At 31.4% G+C, this 17,135-nt stretch overlaps 7 protein-coding genes and 1 non-coding gene across 8 annotated transcripts; 3 read left to right on the top strand and 5 right to left on the bottom strand.

Moving 5' to 3' along the window:
• Positions 1-130: 130 nt before the first annotated feature.
• On the bottom strand, positions 131-2,548 carry ELP2 (Elongator subunit ELP2; the record flags this gene model as incomplete). Its single annotated transcript, XM_046081352.1, has 1 exon — positions 131-2,548. The coding sequence occupies one exon, from the start codon at positions 2,546-2,548 to the stop codon at positions 131-133; it is 2,418 nt and encodes an 805-aa protein (XP_045933182.1).
• Positions 2,549-3,246: 698 nt separating this feature from the next.
• ILV3 (dihydroxy-acid dehydratase ILV3) lies at positions 3,247-5,049 on the bottom strand (the record flags this gene model as incomplete). Its single annotated transcript, XM_046081351.1, has 1 exon — positions 3,247-5,049. The coding sequence occupies one exon, from the start codon at positions 5,047-5,049 to the stop codon at positions 3,247-3,249; it is 1,803 nt and encodes a 600-aa protein (XP_045933181.1).
• Positions 5,050-5,592: 543 nt separating this feature from the next.
• SCDLUD_004681 lies at positions 5,593-5,665 on the bottom strand. Its single transcript has one exon. It is a non-coding gene; the product is annotated as a tRNA-Lys (tRNA).
• A 396-nt stretch (positions 5,666-6,061) lies between these two features.
• SCDLUD_004680 (uncharacterized protein) lies at positions 6,062-8,548 on the bottom strand (the record flags this gene model as incomplete). The annotated part of the gene is made up of 1 exon (XM_046081350.1): positions 6,062-8,548. One exon carries the CDS (start codon positions 8,546-8,548, stop codon positions 6,062-6,064), a length of 2,487 nt encoding a protein of 828 aa, XP_045933180.1.
• Positions 8,549-8,924: 376 nt separating this feature from the next.
• On the top strand, positions 8,925-10,874 carry ORC3 (origin recognition complex subunit 3; the record flags this gene model as incomplete). The annotated part of the gene is made up of 1 exon (XM_046081349.1): positions 8,925-10,874. One exon carries the CDS (start codon positions 8,925-8,927, stop codon positions 10,872-10,874), a length of 1,950 nt encoding a protein of 649 aa, XP_045933179.1.
• A 264-nt stretch (positions 10,875-11,138) lies between these two features.
• OST1 (dolichyl-diphosphooligosaccharide--protein glycotransferase subunit OST1) lies at positions 11,139-12,548 on the bottom strand (the record flags this gene model as incomplete). Its single annotated transcript, XM_046081348.1, has 1 exon — positions 11,139-12,548. One exon carries the CDS (start codon positions 12,546-12,548, stop codon positions 11,139-11,141), a length of 1,410 nt encoding a protein of 469 aa, XP_045933178.1.
• Positions 12,549-12,978: 430 nt separating this feature from the next.
• SFI1 (Sfi1p) lies at positions 12,979-15,762 on the top strand (the record flags this gene model as incomplete). Its single annotated transcript, XM_046081347.1, has 1 exon — positions 12,979-15,762. The coding sequence occupies one exon, from the start codon at positions 12,979-12,981 to the stop codon at positions 15,760-15,762; it is 2,784 nt and encodes a 927-aa protein (XP_045933177.1).
• Positions 15,763-16,289: 527 nt separating this feature from the next.
• On the top strand, positions 16,290-16,937 carry PRE3 (proteasome core particle subunit beta 1; the record flags this gene model as incomplete). The annotated part of the gene is made up of 1 exon (XM_046081346.1): positions 16,290-16,937. One exon carries the CDS (start codon positions 16,290-16,292, stop codon positions 16,935-16,937), a length of 648 nt encoding a protein of 215 aa, XP_045933176.1.
• Positions 16,938-17,135: the final 198 nt, after the last annotated feature.

Below are 17,135 nucleotides of genomic sequence, written 5' to 3'. Positions count from 1 at the left end.
TACTATTATTATTATTATTATTATTTTTTTTTTTTTTTTTTTTTTTTTTCTTTAACTACCAGAAGTTACTACCAACATTAAAGTATGCATTGGCCGAAGCTCCACTTATTAATTTATGAAACTGACTAAACTAAAGTCGAAATGCGTTTACATCTAAGGAGTAAATACGACATGAATGGTCAGAACTTGCTGCAGCCAAGAATAATCTCTTATCTGTTGCTTTATTGTATGGCTTCCATCTTATCCTGCCTATTCTTTCAGATGGTGTCAAAGAAATATCGAAATCTAAAACTTTTTGAAATGAAGAATCAAAAGTGTAAACAGAAATGGCACCACTTTCACAGCCAGCTACAATAACTATCTTGGTATTGATTGTTTGATCCAAAACTGATATAGCTGTAATAGGCTCACTCAATTTAATAGATCCCCACAGAGTGTAATCGGCGCCCTCGCTCTTCCATATTTTTATAGTCTTATCTCTAGAAGCAGTAACAAAAGCGTCAGCAAAGCTCAATGGACACCAATCACAATCCCAAATGATCCTGGTGTGCGGTTTTTCATTTTTGCATTTCAACGTGAATGTGTTGTCTTCATTTCTCGACCAAACAGCCCATCTTCTATCTCTACTTACGGATAACAAATGCTTATTATCTTTTGAAAATCTAACTCTTGTAACTGTTAAATCGTGAAATGGTAACGCAGGCTTGATTTGCAACCATGAATCAGTATCGAATACTCTAATAGTAGCATGTTCATATGTATTAGACCTACAAGCAGACCCTATTAATTTTTTATCTGGGCTAACGTCTGCACAGACAATTTCATAACCATGTCCATAAAGCTTTTCAATCTCTGGCCACAACGTGTGTCTTTGTAGTTGATCCTCTAGTGGTGGTGATTGTAGTTCAGATAAAATAGCATAGCTAATGTTTTTATTATCATCGGTTTCCATTTCATTGGGATCCAAGTCTGTTAAGGAGGAATCGGGATCGTCAGTAACAGCTTTGTTGGACAACCCTAAAACGGGCAAAGATGCAGATTCTGGCATGATTTCTTCGTTGCTTCTTAAACCTGAAAATTTATCCAAAAGTTGGGCAACGCCCCTTGGTTCATCAAAAGACCTTAAAATCTTTTCGTCACCAGCGCTAACAAACCTTGTGTCTGAAATGGGTTCTACGCAGATCATATCGTATCCATGGATTTGGGGTCTCGCAAATTCAAACCAGGAGTCCGGATACTTTCTTTCGGAACCATCTGCATTGTAAATCCATTTACTAAATAACCTTGTGGTTTGGTCTAAAGACGTTGATAATAAATAGCCATTTGAAGACCAAGCTACATCAGTAACAGGTTTTGTTGAACCGGTTATACCTAGTCGTGGTATCCAATCATTATCAGATTTAAAACGGTCCTCGCCATCAAAAGCACTACGAGACCACATCCTAAAAGATCCAGTCTTCCCATTGGTTAAGATATATTCGTTAGATTCATTGGTAAACCATAGACATGACCAGAACCCACCAACAGAACCGGTAGCTGTGGAGGCTCCCTTAGATGAAAGCTCGCCCAATCTGGAACTGCAAATCCAAACGCCAGACAATTCATCGGGTTCCCAAACCATTACAGCGGTATCAGCAGTACAAGCTAGTAACTGTAATTTTGATTCATGCCACTGGATGGAGGAAACCCAGTCATCGTGGCCCATAATTAGTGCTTCAAAATTGAAAGTAACTTTAGTGCTTTCCCCAATTTCGAACATATATTTTTTATTACTCAACAATGTCAATTTCCCAGGTGATTCCCTTTCCTCTTCATTAACGGATAGCTTCCATAATCGTATATATCTATCTTGAGATCCGCTTGCTAACAAATAACTGCCTGGTCCATTTTTACGAATATCTAAGCTTTTAATCCAATCTTCGTGGCCTTCCATAACAGCTGCCTGTTTAAAATCTGAAAGCTCTTGGGTAGAAGTATTTAATTCAAAAGAATAAATAAACAAATTAACGCTGGTACCGCCAACAGCTAATATAAATGGAAGATTCTCTTCTGTGTCTTGCTCTGAAATGGTTTGCAATGAAACAGTTAGCGGGAATACGCCCCTTTTAACGGTAAACTCATGCTTCAATTCAAACAAAGTTGATTCCTTATTTAAAGTCCAAATAGATAAACTACCATCGGTAGAGCCAGTAACAAAAATGTTACCCAGTGAGCGTGATGTAGTTAAACATGTGATTGAGTGTTGATAATGATCAATGGTTTGACAGCATTGGACATGGTCATTAGTTTCGTCGAACTTCCAAATTTTGATTAGTTTATCTTCACAAGCAGAAATTAAAATGTTATTGGAGATAAATCTAACACATGTAATCAAAGATGTATGGCCTTTTAATGTTAAAAAAACACCTTTGAGAGATGCTTCTAATGGTTTCCATAAGGCAATAATTGAGCCAGCGCCATATGCAACAATACCTCTTGCTTTGTTGTAATCACTAATTTGACTTTGATGGTTTGCACCAATAAATATAGCTTCAGAGGTTACTGACATAAGTTGTGTTAAATTTTCTTCAATTCTTTGTAGAAAACTTTCTTTTGATTTTAATATCAGTCGTGATAGTTTAAATAGAAGAATGATAATTATTATAAAGGGAAAAAACAAAGAGTAGGAGAAAATGATATTGAACAAATAAAAAAAAAAAAATGAAAAAAAGAAAAGATGGAAAAAAAAAAAAAAGTTTTATTTTATTTTAATTTATATAATAACCGAGTTTCGGACTTGGCAGGATGTAAGAAGCATGCACATTGAATGTTTCAAAAAAAAAAAAAGAGATGAGCAAGGAACACTTTAAATATATATACATATATTAAATTAAAAAGGCCCAAGTTAAACAGCATTATACAACTTAAAGCTAGCAAATTATAATAGTAATATATCTTCTTCTACTATTCAATAGTAATAATGATACATATATGTACATATATAAATGTGTTTATTTTAATAAATAAAATAGATACAAATATACAAAGTTTTAATAAATAAATAATTAATTAAATTCTATCGTTCCTATGATAATAAATAATGTAAAAATTAAAGTTAATCTATGTTAGTTTCAATCCTGTAATTTTTTTTTTTCTGTCTCTTTGTATAGACATTTCACTTGGTTGTTTCAAAAAGATAAACAGTCATCTTATATTTCTGAGAGGGAAAAAAAAAAGGAAAAAGAAAAAAAAAAAAAGACATTTCCCTCACAAATCCAAAACACAACCATGAGAGGCATCAGAAACTAATTTACCATATTTAGACAAAGTACCTCTGGTATAACGTGGAGCCGGTGGGGTCCAATGCTTCTTACGTTCAACCATCTCTTTTTCATCAACCAACAAATCAATTTTGTTGTTTTCAGCATCAATAATGATTTCATCACCATCCTTGACTAAACCAATTGGACCACCCTCAGCGGCTTCTGGAACAATGTGACCAATCAAAAACCCATGAGATCCCCCAGAGAATCTACCATCGGTCAATAAAGCACAATCCTTACCTAAACCATAACCCATTAGAGCAGAAGATGGCTTCAACATTTCTGGCATACCTGGACCACCCTTTGGACCTTCATATCTAATAACAACAACGGTTTTTTCACCCTTCTTAATTTCGCCCTTTTCCAAAGCATGAATAAAACCAGCTTCTTCATCAAAAACACGAGCTTTCCCCCTAAAATAAGTACCTTCTTTACCAGTAATTTTACCAACAGCACCACCTGGAGCCAAAGAACCATATAAAATTTGTAAATGACCGCTTGGCTTGATTGGTTGAGAAATTGGTCTGATGATATCTTGACCCTTGGATAATGGTTTAGATTTTTCAGCTCTTTCCTTCAATGTTTCACCGGTAACAGTCAAAGTGTCACCATGCAAGAAACCTGCGTCATACAAGAATTTGATAACAGCCTGTGTGCCACCAACTTTTTGTAAGTCAGCCATAACATACTTACCAGATGGTTTGAAATCGGCCAAAAATGGGGTCTTGTCGCTGATTTTTTGGAAATCATCTGGAGTCAAATCAACGTCAGCGCTGTGGGCCATAGCTAGCAAATGTAAAACTGCATTAGTGGAACCACCAGTAGCAATAATATACGTGATGGCGTTTTCAAAGGCTTGTTTGGTTAAAACATCACGTGGCTTGATATCTAATTTTAACAATTTATCCATAGCAGCACCGATTTTGTTACATTCATCCAATTTTTCTGCTGAGACAGCTGGATTCGAAGAAGAATTTGGTAAAGTCAAACCTAAGACTTCAGCAGCAGAAGCCATTGTGTTGGCGGTGTACATACCACCACAAGAGCCCGGACCTGGACAACAATGCTCAACAATATCATCTCTTTCCTTTTCATTGATTTCATGAGAAATCAATTGGCCATAACTTTGGAAAGCAGAAACAACGTCAATCTTAGGGGTGATTTTTTTGGAACCACAGGTTGGATGGCCTGGCATGATAGTACCACCGTAAACCATGATAGAAGGTCTATTGTGTCTTGCCATAGACATCATTACACCTGGCATGTTTTTGTCACAAGCTGGAATGGCAACATTACCATCGTAGTGTTGAGCCATCATAATAGTTTCAAAAGAATCAGCAATAATTTCTCTACTCTGTAAGGAATATCTCATACCTTTTGTACCCATAGAAATACCATCGGAGACACCGATAGTGTTAAATTGCATCCCTTTCAAGCCAGCCTCGTTAATGGATTTGGTAATTCTAAAATTTAAGTCTAGCAAGTGCATGTTACATGGGTTACCAGACCACCAACAAGAACCAACTCCGATTTGAGGTTTTTTGAAATCTGCCTTCTTGAAACCAGTGGCATACAACATGGCTTGAGAAGCACCTTGATCAATTGGTTCGGTGACTAAATAGGAATACTTGTTTAATTTTTTCTTTTGTTCATTTAAAACAGCGGTGGTATTAGAGAATAATCTTCTACTAATAAGAGTGGCAGTGCTACTACCACGAGAACATTGTAACTTGGCGCTGGATAACATTTGCGTGTGTGTGTGTGTGTTTATAGCTTGTAGGTTTTATCTTTTGTGAATTGGCGTAAAAATAAATACAAGACTGAATTAGTAAGCAAATATAAATGACCAACAAGTGAGTCTCAGATGCTAGAGTGAAACGAAACTGGATAGGAAATGGAAAAAAAGGAAGGAAAAGAATGGGAAGAAGAAGAAGGGAAGACAAAAAAAAAAGAAAAAAAAGAGAGAAACTGAAAATTGTATTTTTAATGACTGCTTCTTTTTATATGAAAAAAAAAAGAAAAGAAAAGAAAAGAAAAGAAAAGAAAAGAAAATAAAAATAAAATAAAATAGAATAAAATGCATGAAAAGTTTTAAGAGAATTGATGACGCTGAGGTGAAAAGAAAAAGAGGTTATTTTTTTTATTTGTTTATTTATTCACGGTTGGTTGGTTGGTGGTTGCCTGTACCGGAATTTATACCGGAATCGGGAATATCATGACTAATTCCAGCTCCAGCTTCTTTTATCTGTTATTCAAATTTAAAATAAAAAAAAAAAAAGAAAAAAGAAATAGCCCTATACGGGGATCGAACCCGTAACCTTGTGATTAAGAGTCACACGCGCTACCGATTGCGCCAACAAGGCCTTATTTCTTGATTGCAGGAATATTATTGTCTCCTTATATCCCCAAATTACAATTATTACTTCTGTGTTCGAGGTATGACTAATAAATTCTAAATATGTAGGTTATGGATCATCAGTGGTTAGGAAAAAAAAAATTAGCCAAATAAAACAAGAAATTAGTCACAGATTTAATTGCTAATTACTATATGTAATTCTGAATTAAATTTACGAAAAATCCTCAATGAGGTAGTTATTAATACATGCAAGATCACATAACTTTCTTCAGAAACTTATTTACAAAAAGAGAAAGTAACCCTCTCCTTCCCATTCAATACTGCTACACAATAGGGAAATCCTGTAGGAATAATTTAAGAGTAAATTTACATAAATTATAAAACGTTCATATATATATTTTTATTAAGGAAACAATCCATTAATATTAAAGGCATCTAAAAATTTATTAAACTCAGAATCAAAATCTGCATTAAATAAATCATTTAGAAAGGCGTCGTTGTCATCATAGGCAACATAACTAAGTGTAGAATCTATACCTTTTGTGATCGGTGATGTCTGTCCAAGGAAACGGTTGTGACAGTTACCTGATGAAGCACTAGTGCTATCAGAGTCATCAATAAATTTAACTTTGATCGAATTTGCTTTGGCATAATTAATAAAAGAGTTTTTTGTTCTTTTTTGAATTATCCTCGTCAACAAAAAATGCACATTAAACTTTTTACTTATGGATATTAATTTGTTTTCGTCTAAAATAAAATAATCCATGATCTCGCAGATAGATTCAAATAAAGCTCTAGTGGGAAATGCCTTGTATTTGTATCCTACGGGAGTCTGTGTGCTTAAATTTATTATACCAGCGTCCATAATGTTTTCTGGTATTATTGCAGAGCTTTGATTATTGTCATCATTATTAACTATTTTCTTCATCTTGCTTTTCGGAATCTCTTTAGAAAAATTTTTTTCAGATAGTACTTTATAATATTCGACTAAAACTCTAGTAACTGATGGAACTCTAATAGAAAAATAAAGCATAATATATGGCTGTGTTTTAATTATTGATGGTCTTCGTTCACTAGACTCTCTTTTTAAACATTCTACAACTAGTATTCTTAAGGATTCAATGCAGCATAAACAATATTTAATAATATTATTTTCTATTTCTATCAATTTATTTTCAAAAACTGATATTTCCAACATGTTCAGAGATGTTAGCATATATAATGAAGGCTCTAATATTATAAATTGGAAAATATCAACACATCCATCATCGTCATCTCTATCTTTCTTGTTTCTTTCCAGTAATCTATTGTTAATTGAATTAAAATTATTTTGCAAAAATTGTTGGAATTTGATTATATGTAAAGTCAAATTGGGCATTCCGATCGGTTGATTCACCGTTCTTATCATTGCCCTTCCTATAATAATAAATTTTATCAGTAATAAATTCCTTTCTTTTCTTTTTTTTTCTTCTTTTTTTTCTTCTCCTTCTTCCTCTTCTTCTTCTTCTCCCTCTTCTTCTTCACCTACCTTCTCTTCCTCATCTGGTTCTAATAAAAATTGATCGTAGAAATGGTCAGCGGAAATGTTTAATGGTTTGCCAATTTCAAAACTACATATTATATCATAGTATAAAGTCCACCTCCAAATATTATCTAAAATTTTAAAATCTCCCCCCAACCTATCAAGTTCATTAATATACAATTTTTTATAATCTCTATGTAATCCAAGTGCAATAACAGTGTCACACAAGGATCCGGTACAAATCTCCAAATGAGAAAAATCACCACCAATAAAACCATTGTAATGTCTATATAATATTTTCAACAGCAAAAATTGGGCTCTTTCAACACACAATGTCTTTCCTGTTGAACAGCCTTCCAAATATATTAGAAATTTCATTATTCGTGTATCAATATTCGTGTCATAATATGTAAAATATAAGATGTATAATATTATACCAAATGGATAATAATTTTTCTTTCCTGTGGGATAAACATTGAGTATTTTCCCATTTTCGCCGCCCTCTATTACGAAAATTGTATCCAAATAATTCATAACCACTGATTCATTAAGTATTTGATAGAAATCATGATAAAAAGATTTGAAAAAAAATACCAAACATTCTTTAATATCGCTAAGTGGTGGTAAAATTTCACAGATTTCTCTCAAAAGTGTGGCATCTAATTTGGAAACAGATTCTACTGTTAACACTTCGGATAACATTGAATATTTTGATAACTGTTTGTCCTGAATCCTTTCTTTCTTAAAGTTGTTCCAAATCAAAGTAAAAGTTGAGAAAAAACTATTTGGCGAAAATTCTAATGAAGCCCTCAATGATGTAGACCCAAAATATATGTACCTCTCTTGTTTAATCGCTAATATCTGTCTTTGTAATAATGGGTTAGCTACCTTATGAGGTTCTAGCCCCTGAATGTTGTGATGTTTTATTAACCCACTACTGATATTTCTTTCAGTTTCATCTACGTTTTTATTGCCATTTTTGTTTCCATTTGTAGTGTCACCGACGTCTCCCCGTTGCTTCTTATTTCCATTAATATTTCCCCCTTTTATATTGTCACTACTATCATGGTCATTTTTAGAATTGGGTTCCACATCCATGTATACACAATCAATAAACCTTCTAGCCATACAAGAACTACAAATTGGTTTTTTTCTATCACATTTTAATTTTCTTTTCCTACATGAATAACAAGATTTAATGGACCTGTTTCTTTTTCTTTTTCTTTTTTGTCGCTTTGCTGCATTCTGTATATCATTTTCCGCTGCTGAAATTGTTGATTTTGTCTTTAGTTCCTCTTCGTACTCATTGTCTGCATTCTTATTATTTATATGTGATAGTTCCTTTAAGTTTATTTCTGCCTCGTCCATTATATTATTAGTATTATTTTTTGTCAGTACACTTAGATGAATTCATTAATTTATCCAGCTTTTTCTTCTGGTTCATTTTATTTTGGTATCTTCTATTAAATACGAATCTCTGTTAAGTTAGAGTTAATACGTGGGGAAAGAACTAAGCCACTAGTATTTTTTCTATCTAGAATTATTGCCATACTATTTCATACATAATGGAAATAGCCAGGGGAAAAAAAAAAAAAAAAAAAAAAAAAAAAAAAAAAAACGAAAAGAAAAAATCATTGATTTTAATCACCACTCAAAAAAAATTTTTTTTTTTTATCTGCATAATTACGGTTCTAAGAGCATATAGAACAATTAAATAACTTTTCCCCCTTAATACCACTCTAATATGGATTTAAAAGGGTTTTCAGAAGCCTCTAAGACACATTACATTGTTGTCCCACCCCCACTAAATAACACTGATGATATAAATGTTGTTAATCATCAATCATTAAATAATTCGATCCCGTTTGTGCCTTTGTTAAATGGTAAAGAATCTATTGATGCCTTAACCAAAAGATGGGAATTATACAATGCTTTGAATTGTCAATTTCACAGTAAAATAGATAATTTGCTTACACAAACAAATCAGATTGTCTACGAAAAAATATACAAAATATTGTCTTCCAAAAATACTACAACTTCAAAGGGAATTTTCACGTCCCTTTTTTTATTGGGATCAGATAGCAATTTGAACATACCATCTCCCGCCGACACGGAAAATAAAATCAATGTAATTGTCAGTTTGACACCAAAAGAATCGCCAAATGTGAGGATGATGATAAAAAGATCCATGTTTGAGTTACTAGCAATCGCTAGTGAAAGAATAGATCCTATGACTTATAACGTCAGTGAAAACTTGAAGGAAATCACTTTATTGGGTGTAGAATATGATTTATCGCTTTTGAAAAATTTCAAAAACATTTTGAAAAAGGATCTAAAATTGATTTATAATTTCAAAGAAGCAGACTCTTTTAGTTTCCAAGTTATGGACGATTTTTTGCAAATTTTGAAAACAATGACTACATATGATGGAATTGAGGTGGGGGCTATCTTCCACGTTAGCACCAACCTGACTAATATAGAAAAAAACTTAAGACAAAAAAGTATTCGACTAATAAAAAAGAATATGCATTGCGTTGACTTAAGTAAGAACAAGAATTTTGAACTAACCAATAAAATTTTTGAAACTTTTTTAATAACTGTGGATGGAAAATTACATTTATCGTCATCTCTACTGTCGTTCACTTTGGACAAAATGGCAAATTGTGATAGTAAGAATAAGTTAGTCGACACATTAATCAAAATATTAGATTATTCGTTAATGTTCTATTTTTTTAACACCTCATTTAGTATATTTGTTGATATTCCCAATTTGGTTTTTTTTAACGAAAATTATGTTAAAGAATTGGTCAAATGTAAAACTTTTCAAAAGTTTATTGAAAAGTTGGTAGAAACCCACGAACCCTCTGAGAACATTTTGGATTTGCTAGAGAACAAGCACAATGCATTAGAAGACTTTTTTGCAAAACTTTTAATCAGCCAAAATCCTAGAACAGAATATTTGTTTAAAGTTAAAAATATCCTAGAAACTGAATTGCATATCACCAATTATAACCTGATTGAAATTTATTATAATTTACTTTTGCAAAATAATAAGGGTGAAAATAAAATACTTGATTATTTAGTACACAATTGGCCAGAGTGTGCAAATTTTGAAGAAAAGTTGGCCTTTCCTAACGTGGAAATTATTTGTCAAGAGTTGTTTATGCTGGACAATAAAAGTGATTTACTTTCGGAAAATTTATTCCCTAAAATGAGGAGCAACATAGAGGATGATCTTTTATCGTGTGATAGATTGATTCCATCAATAAAAGTCCTTGGTTTAGATACAAATGATGAAAATTTATTTTCACTTTCACATGTCATGGATCCACCATCGACTTATTTTTTCAGCTTATATAGAGAGGCCAGTGCATTTTTCAATATCTATGATTTTTATGTTGCATTTAAAACGTGTCTGCCCAAGGATGTTATTTTAAAATATATTATGAGTCACATTAATAATTATAAAGATAATGAGGACTATAATGATGCTACTTATCTTCAAATAGATATATTAAAAAATTTTCTTGAGGAAAATAATAACGATAAAGAATTATTTTTTGACAAATTGGCTTTAATTTGGTTTATTCAATGTGTAACTGAATTTAAATACATGGGTATAATAAAAGATGAAGCAAATACTAGAAAGTCTTTGTCCGGTATTTTAGAAAAACAAATCTGGAGAGGTATATGATATTTATAAGTATAATAAAAATAGATAGACATTTGTATAAAAGTTTGATACGTTTGGTGTTTTTGAATAATAAAAAGCATGGATGTTTGTTTCTTTTTAATATTAATTTTAAACTTAGTATCTGGTATATACATATATATATATATATATATATATATTACGTATATATACTTATGTGTTTTAATTTAATCTAAAGCATCTACAAAGAAACTTTTTTTTTGTTAGTTTTCTTTCTCTCTTGGTTTTCCTTTTTTTTTTTTTCCTTTATTTTTCAATACTAAAATCGATGCGTTTCATTATGAAAAATGCTATTAGCGCAATAAAGACATTCATACCAATAGATAGAGGTTTCATGTAAAAGCTATCTTTGTTATACTTATATCTAACGAATATGGTTCCTTGTGATAAGCCGTCATTTAAATTCTTCATTTCAACAGTGACTTTAACATGCCCTTGTTTTAAATCAAAATAGGACTTTTTGTTGTCGATGGTGATTTTAGGATTATTAACTGGTGCAGTAACATCCAAAACTTCAGATCCCTCAGGTAAAAACACAGATAAATCAATCTGATCATAAGTAGAATCAACAGGACCATTCAAGATCGGGATGGATAATAGATAGATACCTTCTTCGTTATCCACTGTATGTAAAAATTGAGACAAATCATTGGTCCATCCTAGAGTAAAATTTGATTTCCAACCACCAAATAATGGAAATCTAGGCTTTAATAGTAAACGATCACCAAATCTTTTCCAAGTGGTTATCATACCAACAGCATCAGTATAATAATGGGCAGAGGAATCAGCTGGTAGTTCAACATCAAATGCAGCCAAGTGGCTTCTAGGGACAACAGCTAACTGTTTACTCATCCAAGTGGCTCTGACAAATCCATCCTTTAATTTAGCTGCATCGTTGATAGCATCATAATGCTCTTCAAATTGAACAGTAGAGCTCCATTGTGATACCCAAACTTCTCTTTTCAAATTTGAAAATCTTAAAATTGGAGCATTACGGGAGTATACAATGTCAATCTTGGATGTTTTCAAAGGGCTAATGCTTGTGAAAGGACCAATAGTGGTTTTAGTTTCATCTTTAGAAATCAAGGAAGGATCACTTGCTTCTTTTGGCAATTTGTTTATTTTGATATCGTTACTACCAGCAAGTACTAAAGTGTATTCTAAAGTAGGATAGAAGGAATTTGGGTACAAATTAGTAGTTAATTTAAGGTTTTGGTCTGCACCCATATCGATATATTCAGGGAAAGGTTTAGCAATACTGTTATAAGTATGGACAATTGATATATGTACAGTTTCACCACTCTCAATAGGAGTTGGTAAAAATACCAACCCGTAGTAGTAAGCAACACCATCAACGGTGACTGTTTCTGAATGTTCACCAGATAAACCAGATTCCAAGAATGCCGAACTATCAGGTAAAATAGCTGTGAAAAATGCGGTTTTGTTGTAGACATCGCCATCAATCGGAACCCAAAACTCAGATAACGGTTCATTTCCTACATTCTTTATAAGCAATTGTAATCTTTCAATGGTATGGCCTTTACTTAAATCAAACGCTCTAATTACTTTAAGATTTTCCCATTTTTGTTGTGCTAATTCCTGTGATTGTGAAATTGAACAAAATATACTAATTATGAATAACCATACAAAATGCATTTTGTGTGTGTATACCTGTTTTTTTTTTTTTTTACCTGGATTTTTTTTATATATTTGTAAGTTTTAAAATTTATAACATATGGAAATATTCTATAACCAACAAGACAACGCATTCAAAAAACATTGAAAAAAAAAAAAGGTTTTTTTTGTTTTTCTCTTTCATTTGGTGGCTTGGATTACCCGAATCTTTACAACTTATGTAAACATTTTTTGTTTATTTTTAATAAAATGATATTAAATATATGAAATTCACAATCTGTTTAGTAATTTTTGAAACTTAATAAAACAAAAGGAAACACGTTTCAATTTTATTTAATTTGTAAAATGGATCACTAATACAATAAATATTAACTTAAAAAAAAAAAAAAAGAAAAAGGAAAATAATACCCTTGCATTTTACTGATAAAATATTCAAATAATTAACAAGCTTATGTCGCAACAACAACAACAACAGCAAGAAGAAGAAGAAGAAGAAGAAGAAGAATGTACAGCTCAACTCTTGGCCTCGAATAACATTATTCCAGAAAATAATAATAATAATCACACCAATAATATTCTGAATTACGAAAATGATATTGAAAATCTGCAGAGCGATTTAGTAACGGATATATTGTCTCATTCTACCGACTCATTATTAATAAAAGACATTACACAACTTTTCCATAAGAAAAATACCTCCTCAAATAACATAACCAAGAGATTGCCCTCTGATACCGAAATACCATCAACACTGCAACAAATTGAGTTAAGTTTGAAAAAAATATACAACAAAATCCAAGTTCTTTTGCTAAGAAATCATTGTTCATTAGATTTTTTAAAGATATTCCAGATTTACATTTCAATACTTTTAGATGAAAATATCCTGTTTTATAAAGACAAATACTATCATTTTATAAAAGAATATGTCGGATATGAAATAAATAAGGAAATGAATCTTTTAATGAATAAGTTTTTGCTTGAACCAACAAATATTTATATGAAACTGGCCAATTTTATGTTCAACGGGAAATTGCGTATTAAAAATAAAGTTTTTCATAGATGGCTTCTCAAAACGGATATTATTGCTCAGCTTATTAGGCTAGAACGTATATGGTACAGCAATATGAAGTTAAAAGTTTTAAATATATGGATAAAGAAAGCCAATTATGAAAATACGTTAAACGAGGAAGCTGATGATTTTAGAAAATTTATACTGAGTTCCAAAGCTTTGGATAACTGGTTAGATCGGACGGAACTCTATTCAAAGGCACTATCGTTTTCAGACTCATTTTTCTTGAATAAACATGTTTTCAATAGGATGAGTGTGAAAAAACAAAAAATAGAAATCATGAACAAAAATGCAGATAGTTTTCGTCATATTAAATTAATGGAAAGGGTTTTCAAACAATGGAAGTTAAATGGTAATCTTTTAGTCAAGTTTAATGCAATCATTCAAAACAAGTATAGAAAGTTTGTTTTTAAACTTATTAAAAATAAATATTTTAATGATAAAAAGAATTTATTGATATCAAAAAATCACAATAATGGGCAAATATTGCAAAATGCCTTCCAGAATTGGAAACTGAGATTTGAGGAGTTAAGATCAAACGAATCACAGTTGACTAAAATATCTGGATCATACATAATGGAAAAATACATGGGGGTCTGGATAAAAAGTTATAATGTGCAACTTAAAATAAGTCAAGTTAGATACCAGTACAATATTTTTTTAAAAAAGAATTATTTTTTAAATGTATGGCTGAAAAAGAGTAACGACTGCAAGAAATTGGAGAATCTGATTTTTGAAAAATCCCAAGAAAAATGTTTGAAAATAATGGAGAATTGGGTCCTGAAAGTTGATGATTATGCTCGAGCAGACACTATTTATTTTGCCAAATTAAAAGAAATATTTTTCAAAAAATGGCGTTTGGTGAGCATATCTAATTTTTTTGAGGCAACCGTTCTAAGACCGAACCTGTTAAACAAAATGCTTCAAAGATGGAAAGATGAACTGATCTTGGAAAGTCAACTAGCTCTTAAAGAGAATGTCTTGTTGGATGAATACTTCGCCACATGGCATGACAAGTTGGCTTTTTATCAAGATAGCTATGTTAAAGCTGATAAATTTTTATCCAAAAAATTGCGTTGGAAATATTTTTCAATTTTCAAAAAAAAATACGATTTAATACAAGATAATTATGAGAAGAGTAATTTTTTCATTATGCTGAGATCTATCAACGTGTTAAAAAACAGCATAAGACATATAAAAGAAGTGAATGAACAAGAAAGACTATTTATTGAAAATAGGCCGATCAGCAATTCAATTTCTAGGAAATACTTTAAATTATGGAAACAAAAGGAAAATGACATCAGAGATTTAAAATATATGGTGCTTTTAAATGAATATTTGGAAACTGTGCAGAATTTTAAAAAACAGGAAATTTTCCAATTATGGATATCCAAGATGTTAAAACAGGTGGAATTGAGAAAAAATGCAGATGTTTTAGCCAACAACTTTCAGAAAAAAAGAGTTTTTAGTATCATTAAACAGCAGCAGTTAAACAGCGAGGAATATAAATTACTAGCAGATGAATCAAGAAGATATTTTTTGTTGATGAATTTTTTTATAGCATGGAAAAATACATATGCCAACACATTATCTTTACTGGGTTATTTAGGTATTTTAAATGAGAAAAAACAATTGACATTACAGAGAGCTTATTTGAATGTTTGGACCGTGAAATATTTAAAAGTTGCTAGTACAAATGAAACCGCAGACGCATTTATTAAAAGGTGGGATAGGGCCACATTACGGGCTACTTTAATGATATGGAGAGAAAAAACAAAAGAGAAAAAGATTATTCGTACCCCAATTTCAGACACAGGTGGCCAGGGGAAAAAAGAGGAAGGAGAAGAAAACGATCTCACCTATGACACTAGTTTAATTCCTCGTGAATATTTTGAAACACCAACAAAACCACGAAGTAGGACTACGTCTAGTATACCTATGAGTGAACGTATAAAACAAACTAGAATGTCAGCCATGAAAAATAGGTATAAAAAAGCATCTTTAAGAGCTATTCCAAGTCCAATTAAAAGTTCTAGTGTTCTAAATTCGACAATTAAAAACAAGTTTTCACCAATCAAGAATAGGTCTCCTACAAGATTACAAAAGTCAGACACTTTTCTAAACATTAATTCAGTTCGTTTAAGACCTGAAGATGGGGAACATTAAGCTACTTTGTTTAATAAGAAAGCTATGAATTGTGCGTTTTACTTGTTATAAATTTGTAATATTTTCTTTTTTTAGAAAATTTTAGAAAATTTTAGAAAAAAAAAAGGATCTAACGGAACCTCGGTATAATAATTATTTCGTGCTTTATTTTACTGTATGATAATATTTTAATTTTTGGCCCTAAAATTTCAAAGAAAAATAAAAAAAAAAAATAAAAAAAAGGTGGCAAAATAATAACTTTAAGTGATTTCTTTCACTTAATTCTTTCATGAATTTTTGAATCTTTACATCTTAACATAAAATGCATATCCAATTCTCTTTACTTCCAACAACAGAAGAAAGAAAACAAATTATAAACGGACAATTCAATTTGGCAAAGGAAACGTTTTAATATATTTATTATATAATCAGATATATATATAAGAACTTAAACAGAACCACTTATTGTATATAGACCAAACATACAATTAGATCTAAGTGAATCCAAGTCAACTCAACAGAAAAAGAAAAGGAAAAAACAAGAAAATATGAATGGAATTAGTGTTGACATACAGCATTTGAAAAAAGGTGAAGTCAGCTTGGGTACTTCTATCATGGCTGTTACTTTTAAAGATGGTGTCATTTTAGGTGCAGATTCACGTACCACCACAGGTGCATACATTGCTAACCGTGTCACAGATAAACTAACCAGAGTTCATGATAAAATCTGGTGTTGTAGATCTGGTTCCGCTGCGGATACACAAGCAGTTGCTGATATTGTTCAATATTATTTAGATTTATACACCACTCAATTTGGTGAGCCATCTACTAAGACGGCCGCTTCTATTTTCCAAACTTTGTGTTATGAAAATAAAGATAATTTAAGTGCTGGAATAATTGTGGCTGGTTATGATGCGAAAAATAAGGGCGAAGTTTACAGTATACCTTTAGGCGGGTCTATTCATAAGCAACCATATGCTATTGCTGGTTCGGGGTCGGCTTTTATCTATGGTTATTGTGATAAAAATTTTAAGGAGGATATGACTAAAGAAGAGACTGTTAATTTCGTTAAACACTCTTTATCCCAAGCTATAAAATGGGATGGTTCTTCTGGCGGTGTTATTAGAATGGTTATATTAACAAGCAATGGTGTCGAACGTCTGATTTTTTACCCAGAAGAATACGAAAATATCTAAAAATAATAATATATAAAGAGAGAGAGAGAGAGGGAGACAGCGTATGTAGATTTCATTATTATAATAATGTACTCATTTTTACAATTATCTTTGGATTTAACTTCATTGCTTATTACCATTGTTACTACTACTACTACTACTACTACTTATTATTATTATTATTATTATTATTATTATTATTATTATTATCATTATTAT

The sequence above is a fragment of the Saccharomycodes ludwigii genome, chromosome VI, assembly GCF_020623625.1.
Source record: "Saccharomycodes ludwigii strain NBRC 1722 chromosome VI, whole genome shotgun sequence".
Lineage (NCBI taxonomy): Eukaryota > Fungi > Ascomycota > Saccharomycetes > Saccharomycodales > Saccharomycodaceae > Saccharomycodes > Saccharomycodes ludwigii.
The sequence above is the reverse complement of the archived record's forward strand: the minus strand, read 5'-3'. Positions and strand labels throughout refer to the sequence as shown.